Source organism: Alosa pseudoharengus, unplaced genomic scaffold (assembly GCF_046254945.1).
Source record: "Alosa pseudoharengus isolate Yale_2024_CS ecotype anadromous, Long Island Sound unplaced genomic scaffold, YU_APseudo_1.1 YU_APseudo_1.1_scf_7, whole genome shotgun sequence".
NCBI lineage: Eukaryota > Metazoa > Chordata > Actinopteri > Clupeiformes > Clupeidae > Alosa > Alosa pseudoharengus.
Genome location: NW_027468859.1, coordinates 2028449 through 2035948, shown reverse-complemented (window position 1 = coordinate 2035948; position 7500 = coordinate 2028449). Strand labels below are relative to the sequence as shown.

Here is a 7500-nt window from a genome sequence, read left to right as displayed (position 1 = left end):
CTCTCTCTCCCTCCCTCTTTCTAAATCCTTCTCTCTCTCCCTCTCTCTCTCCCTCCCTCTATCTAAATCCTTCTCTCTCTCTCTCCCTCCCTCTCTCTAAATCCTCCTCTCTCTCCCTCTCTCCCTCCCTCTCTCTAAATCCTTCTCTCTCTCTCTCCCTCCCTCTCTCTAAATCCTTCTCTCTCTCCCTCTCTCTCTCCCTCCCTCTATCTAAATCCTTCTCTCTCTTTCTCCCTCCCTCTATCTAAATCCTTCTCTCTCTCCCTCTCTCCCTCCCTCTCTCTAAATCCTTCTCTCTCTCTCCCTCCCTCTCTCTAAATCCTTCTCTCTCTCTCTCCCTCCCTCTCTCTAAATCCTTCTCTCTCTCCCTCCCTCTCTAAATCCTTCTCTCTCTCCCTCTCTCCCTCCCTCTCTCTAAATCCTTCTCTCTCTCTCTCCCTCCCTCTCTCTAAATCCTTCTCTCTCTCCCTCTCTCCCTCCCTCTCTCTAAATCCTTCTCTCTCTCTCTCCCTCCCTCTCTCTAAATCATTCTCTCTCTCCCTCTCTCCCTCCCTCTCTCTAAATCCTTCTCTCTCTCCCTCTCTCCCTCCCTCTCTCTAAATCCTTCTCTCTCTCTCTCCCTCCCTCTATCTAAATCCTTCTTTCTCTCCCTCTCTCCCTCCCTCTCTCTAAATCCTTCTCTCTCTCCCTCCCTCTCTATAAATCCTTCTCTCTCTCTCTCCCTCCCTCTCTCTAAATCCTTCTCTCTCTCCCTCTCTCCCTCCCTCTCTCTAAATCCTTCTCTCTCTCTCTCCCTCCCTCTCTCTAAATCCTTCTCTCTCTCCCTCTCTCCCTCCCTCTCTCTAAATCCTTATCTCTCTCTCTCCCTCCCTCTATCTAAATCCTTCTCTCTCTCTCCCTCCCTCTCTCTAAATCCTTCTCTCTCTCTCTCCCTCCCTCTCTCTAAATCCTTCTCTCTCTCCCTCTCTCTCCCTCCCTCTATCTAAATCCTTCTCTCTCTCCCTCTCTCTCTCTCCCTCCCTCTATCTAAATCCTTCTCTCTCTCTCCCTCCCTCTCTCTAAATCCTTCTCTCTCTCTCTCCCTCCCTCTCTCTCTCCCTCTCTCTCTTTCTGTTGTGCACCTGCTCTTCCATTCCTTTCCTCACTGATATCATATCTTCACCCCTCTGTGCCCCCCCCCCCCCAGCGTGGCGCTGATGAACCACAGCTGTTGTCCTAATGTGATTGTGACCTATAAGGGGCCGCTGGCCGAGATACGCGCCGTGCAGGACATGAAGCCTGGAGACGAGGTGTGTGTGTGTGTGTGTGTGTGTATGTGTGTGTGTGTGTGTGTGTGTGTGTGTGTTTGATGGAGTGTTTGAGTGTTTGTGTCTGTGTATATGGGGTTGGGGTGGTTCAGTATGTTTGACAAAGTATGTACATGCAATACATGAAGTCTGGACACGAGTTAAGGGTGTGTGTGTGTGTGTGTGTGTGTGAGTGTGTGTGTGTGTGTGTGTTTTATATAGAGAGAGAGGTTGTGTGTGTTTGTGTTTGATATATATATATAGAGAGTGTGTGTGTGATATAGAGAGAGTGTGTGTGTGTGTGTGTGTTTGATATAGAGAGAGTGTGTGTGTGTGGGTGTGTGTGTGTTTGTGTTTTAACCAATGTGTGTATGTGTTGTGTTGTGTGGTGTGAGTGTGTGTTTGTGTGTGTGGGTGTGTGTGTGTTTTAACCAATGTGTGTATGTGTTGTGTTGTGTGAGTGTGTGTTTGTGTGTGTGTATGTGTGTATGTGCGTGTGTGTGTTTTAACCAATGTGTGTAATGTGTTGTGTTCTATGAGTGTGTGTGGGAGTGTGTGTATGTGTGTGTGTGTTTTAATCAATGTGTGTATGTGTTGTGTGGTGTGAGTGTGTTTGTGTGTTTACTTATGTGTGACATGACCTGCAGCTCTGTTAAATTAATTCAGCAAAAAATCATCTTTCTGCAATTGTGTGTGTGTGTGTGTGTGCGCGCGCGTGTGTGCGTGCGTGTGTGTGTGCAGATTCTGACGAGCTACATTGACCTCCTGTACCCAACGGATGACAGAAATGAGCGACTCAGAGATGCCTACTTCTTCACCTGCAACTGCAAAGAGTGCTCCTCCAGGGCCAAGGTGGGTGTGTGTGTGTGTGTGTGTGATTGTGTGTGTGTGTGTGTGTGTGATTGTGTGTGTGTGTGTCCACTCTTTGGCCATGATGTGTGTTTTGTACCATTTATTCAATTAACCATCAACAAAACATTAGTGTCAGTTAATGAGTCCGTGTCAGTGATGCGTGTCAGTGTTCATGAGTCCATGTCAGTGATGTGTGTCAGTGTTAATGAGTCCGTGTCAGTGATGTGTGTCAGTGTTAATGAGTCTGTCAGTGTTCATGAGTCCGTGTCAGTGATGTGTGTCAGTGATGCGTGTCAGTGATGTGTGTCAGTGGAGATGAGTCTGTGTCAGTGGTGTGTGTCAGTGGTGTGTGTCAGTGGTGTGTGCCAGTGGTGTGTGTCAGTGATGTGTGTCAGTGGTGATGAGTCTGTGTCAGTGATGTGTGTCAGTGATGTGTGTCAGTGATGTGTGTTGTTTCTCCATCAGGACAAGCAGAAGCTGCGTCTGAGGAAGCTGAGTGAAGCTCCGCCCCCAGAGGAAGTGAGGGACACGCTACGCTACGCCCGCAACATCATGCAGGAGTTCCGCAAGGCCAAGCACCAGAGCGATATCCTTACACTGTGTGTGTGTGTGTGTGTGTGTGTGTGTGTGTGTGTGTGTGTGTGTGTTAGAGCTGCTTCAGATGAATGAGATGAGTTTGATGCATATGGACAATTGTACATGTGTGTGTGTATGTGTTTGTGTGTGTACAGGGATGCAGTGAAGGCTAAACATATCTAAACACCGTTTACACACCTCCTGAAATTCGGAAATAGTGTTAACGCTCTAAAATTAACCTCTAAATTGCATTTATCCATCTTTACATAGCATATTGTTCAAAAACAATTCTAAATTAATGTAATTTTACAATTGTCTATAGTTTCATATTGCTGAACGTGGCCTGCGCAACACCATAATCCATATTGCGAATGAACTTAGATTAATGTATTGCGCTGCATTATGGTGTCAGTAACCAATCGTCTTGTGGCAGTTAGCAGGAAGCAGGAAAGATTAGTCACACCACATGACATGTAAACACCACATGTCATGTAGACTAACTGTGGATGATGCTACATGACTTCACACCACATGCCATGTAGACTAACTGTGGATGATGCTACATGACTTCACATCCCAGGCATAATAAAAGCCCTAAAGAGAAATAACTGGGCAAGTTTACTCTGACAGGCTCCATATGAAATGATAGAGGGGGAGTCCCCCCTCCCCTTTCCTCTTTTCAAATGCTACTGGCACAGAGACGTGTACAGATTAGGTCAGTAAACTTAAAGGTGTAGGTAGGCTATAGCATTCAGCCTGGACTCCTAGTCCTGCATGCTAAATAAATTGCTATACAGTATATTATTTCATTATAGGTAGTTTGTCTGTAAGAGTTAATATTTCTTACTTTTTATGGTGATTAGGCCATTCTAACATACTGACTACATCCTGACATTTTTGTTCACTCTTTATTGTGATTTAATAAACTTCATAGACTTCAACCATATTTATTCCTTCTGGAGTTAACAATGAACTTTTTTTAATGTACATAGTATTGAATAGCGATTGTGTGGCCTATGAGGGAGCACTCAGTGATACCCTTGGTACCATCAAATGGCACCATATAGCGCATGTCATGTAAACTCATCAAATGGCACCATATAGCGCATGTCATGTAAACTCATCAAATGGTAGCCTATAACGCATGTCATGTAAACTCATCAAATGGCACCATATAGCGCATGTCATGTAAACTCATCAAATGGTAGCCTATAGCGATGTAGTCAGGATACACACCGGTATACTGTGGTGTGCCTGATCACAGAATGAGTAGTTTACCCACCTCTTTTTTTACCCACCTTTTTTTTTACCACTACACCCCTGTGTGTGTTTATGTGTGTGTGTGTGTGTGTGTGTATTTATTTATATGTGTGTGTGTGTTTGTTTGTGTGTATATATGTACTTTATATGTGTGTGTGTGTGCGTGTGTTTGTCCTTGACTCAGTACACACACCCATCAGAGCTGCTCCAGATGTGTGAGATGAGTTTAGAGCGTATGGGCGCTGTGTTTGACGACTCCAACGTCTACATGCTCCACATGATGTACCAGGTCAGTGTGTGTGTGTGTGTGTGATAAGTACCGTATTTTCCGGACTATAAGTCGCTCCTGAGTATAAGTCGCATTAGTCAAAAAATGCGTCATGAACAGGAAAAAAACATATATAAGTCGCACCGGACTATAAGTCGCATTTATTTAGAAATGTATTTCACAAAATCCAAAACCAAAAACAGAGACTATGTAACTGGATTATTGAGGCCAAAAAGATTAATGTTAATGAAGACGAAGGAGTGAAGGCAGCCAAGAGGAGGGCAGGAAGGTCATTGCAAAGCAAAAGATTCACTGAAAGAAAATACCATGTGGTACACCAAAATGTATTTAAAATGTGGAGAATACAATGCAATCAAGCATTGTGGGCGATGTGGAGTCACAGGCTGGCAGCAGATTAAATGCTCACGATAGAGAAAAAGATGCAGTTTTAGACGTGACTGAAGCAAGCCAGGCGATAGGCCTATAGGCCCCACGGTAATTGTAAAGCAATTTACAAAAGATTCACTGAACAAAAATGCTGATATGATACATAAAAATTTTGCTAAAAATGTGGAGAATGCAATGCAATCAAGCATTTTGGGCGATGTGGAGTCACAAGCTGGCAGCAGATTAAATGCTCACGATAGAGAAAAAGACAGTTTTAAAAGGACGTGACCGAAGATGAGGCAAGCCAGGCAATAGGCATATAGGCCCGACGGTAATTGTAAAGCAATTTACAAAAGATTCACTGAACAAAAATGCTTATATGGTACATGAAAATTTAGCTAAAAATGTGGAGAATGCAATGCAATCATAGCCTGGCGAGCCAGACCCATATTATAATGTAGGGTCTGAGCACTCACCGTTGGCAGTGCTCAGTCCGAGGGGCGGGATAATCAGTTGTCTTTCAAATTCCCTCTGCACGCAATAGGACGCAATAGGATATTTGTTTTGAAGTAGCAGGGAATTCAAGCCAAAACGTTGCAACTCTGCCATCAATCATTATGTTAAGCCCAACAAACTAAAGATTTAGTTTCGATTTCTAGAGCTCACAAGTCAACGGAGAGTTGCTAGACTAGCCCTGGCAGCAAATGTAATTTGCTGCCGCTAGGGGCGCGTCTAGATTTCTAGGCTAATGCAATCAAGCATTTTGGACGATATAGCGTATTGGCACAAGCTGGCAGCAGAACAAATGCTCGCAGAGAGAGCGAGAGAAAAAAAGATGCGCATTTAAAACCAGGGCCTAAATTTCAGTGCGGGATTGCGCATAAATTATTACTAAGAATTGAGCATACTAATAAAAGTCCTGCAACGCTAGCCATCATAATGCGAGAAATTCCCACACATTTTACAGCGCTGTCTGACGTTAATCTAATAATGGAGCGGCCTGAAAGCGGACCAACTCTGACTTCAATTGAACCCCATGCAGAGACACACACACGCGCGCGCGCAGGACCACTTTGGGGGTGCCTCTCTCTCTTTGCTCTCTCTCTCTCTCAGCAGGTTTTGTCACCGCTAAAGTCAAATTATTATAGCCTATTACGTGCTTCTACATCAACCACTATCGACAGGAAAGGAACACAAACGTTTAGCGATCAGGAACCGCAAACACAGAAGCATGACAGCATAGTTCGAATTACAGGGGGTACAGAAATATCAGTTTTGGGGGGGTCAGATAATTTTTCTGATATTGTGAAAAAATATCATTAAAGTTTGAATAGGCCTACAAGTCAACTCCTATTTTTATCGTAGGAACATTTTAATGTAAAGCGATTTCAGAAACCCCTATTGTGGACCCCTATCTGCTGACGTGCATGGGTAAATGTAAGTTGCTAGCTAACGTCTAGCTTGTTGAAAATTTGTTATTTTACAACCTTCATTTATAAACGTGTTTTGTTCTTTCATAGCTCATGTCACGTCTTCATACATTGAATTAATGGCTACTTACCCACTGAGGCTAGTAAAGTGGACCTTGGTTAGACCAAGGTTAGCAAGATAGGCTAATTCTCTATTTAAATCAAGCTTTTCATTGTGTTGAGGTAAAATCAATTGTCATTTCCAACGAGATGAACTCCATAGCCTATGTGATTATTCTCATTTTATTTTGAATAAATTATTGTGCCCTTTTGAAATCAGTTTGGCACAGATCCTGTGTTTTTATTACCTTTTTTATAACATCAGTGAAACCTGTGGAAACATAAAAAGGCCCAAGTAGCCTAGGCTAAATAGTATGCTAGTATTTGAATTTGTTTTAACTGGTTGGTATTGTTTTTACATTCTATTATTTCATATTTTTAGCTTGATAAATGTAGTTTAATCTGAGAACCCTGATACTATCTTAATGAAACCAGGATTTTATTTTATTCAAAGAGACACTATGAGCAGAAGGAAAGGGCACACAGACATCTGCCACTTGTTGGTGCTAAAAGAGTAAGCAGGAAATATTAACACTAAGATCTACAAACAATTACATTAAAAGTGTAGGTGCAGTTAGGTTTTATACACTGTTCATATGTGTTAATGAAAGGGGTGCTCAGCAGACAGGAGAGGCACAGGATGAAAGCCGTGAGCAGGCCGCAGGGAGACGACAGGATATATAAGAACGATGAGATGTTCTGTAGCCTAGTACTGATTATCAGTTTGTCGCATGTTTAGACCTTGTGTGTGTTGCACTTGTTGCACTTGGCGATCACGATGGGGATTGATATAGTATTGGACCATGATGGTTATAGAAGAAGTGAAGGAGCAGTACCCCCCAATTATGGTGGGGTAAGTCGCACTCTGCAAGCCTATAATATAACGTGAGAGAACATGGATGTGTTCTCCATTTGAGGAACGTTACAATCGATTGCGGACGTGAACAGACAGCTACAGACACGGAGCGCATAGTAGGCCTACTTTCACTTTCTGTGCGTATGCATTACGTGAAAGATAATTAGTAGCAAAACAGCGATCAAATATTACATGGCAGTGAGTTTTGTTTTCAAATGTTTTCATGCATGTCCAGATAACGGGTGAGGAATGTTTAGGGGACAGACTATCGTGAATCCTGAATTCATGCTGGGCAAAGCACAGCACCTTTATTTGGACCATGGCTTGTAGCCTATTCGAGTCAGCTATAGACCTTCATTTCTTGCGTTTTACTGTGAGACATAGGCCTATACTTTTCGTTTGGAGCAGCATACCGGTTGGCTATCAATGGCATTGGGTCACTATTAAGTTTCATGTATGAAAGAGTGTCGGGATGTCCATCCGCTT

General features: G+C 43.2%; 1 protein-coding gene across 1 annotated transcript in view; it reads left to right on the top strand.

Moving 5' to 3' along the window:
* The window catches only part of LOC143110004 (N-lysine methyltransferase SMYD2-like), a 37180-nt gene that overhangs the window by 25652 nt on the left and 4028 nt on the right, over window positions 1-7500 (top strand). The window contains exons 7-10 of the mRNA XM_076272822.1: window positions 1187-1289; window positions 2028-2138; window positions 2604-2725; window positions 4167-4263. Of these exons, the coding sequence (XP_076128937.1) occupies window positions 1187-1289; window positions 2028-2138; window positions 2604-2725; window positions 4167-4263 (433 nt within the window). The remainder of the gene's footprint in view (window positions 1-1186; window positions 1290-2027; window positions 2139-2603; window positions 2726-4166; window positions 4264-7500) is intronic.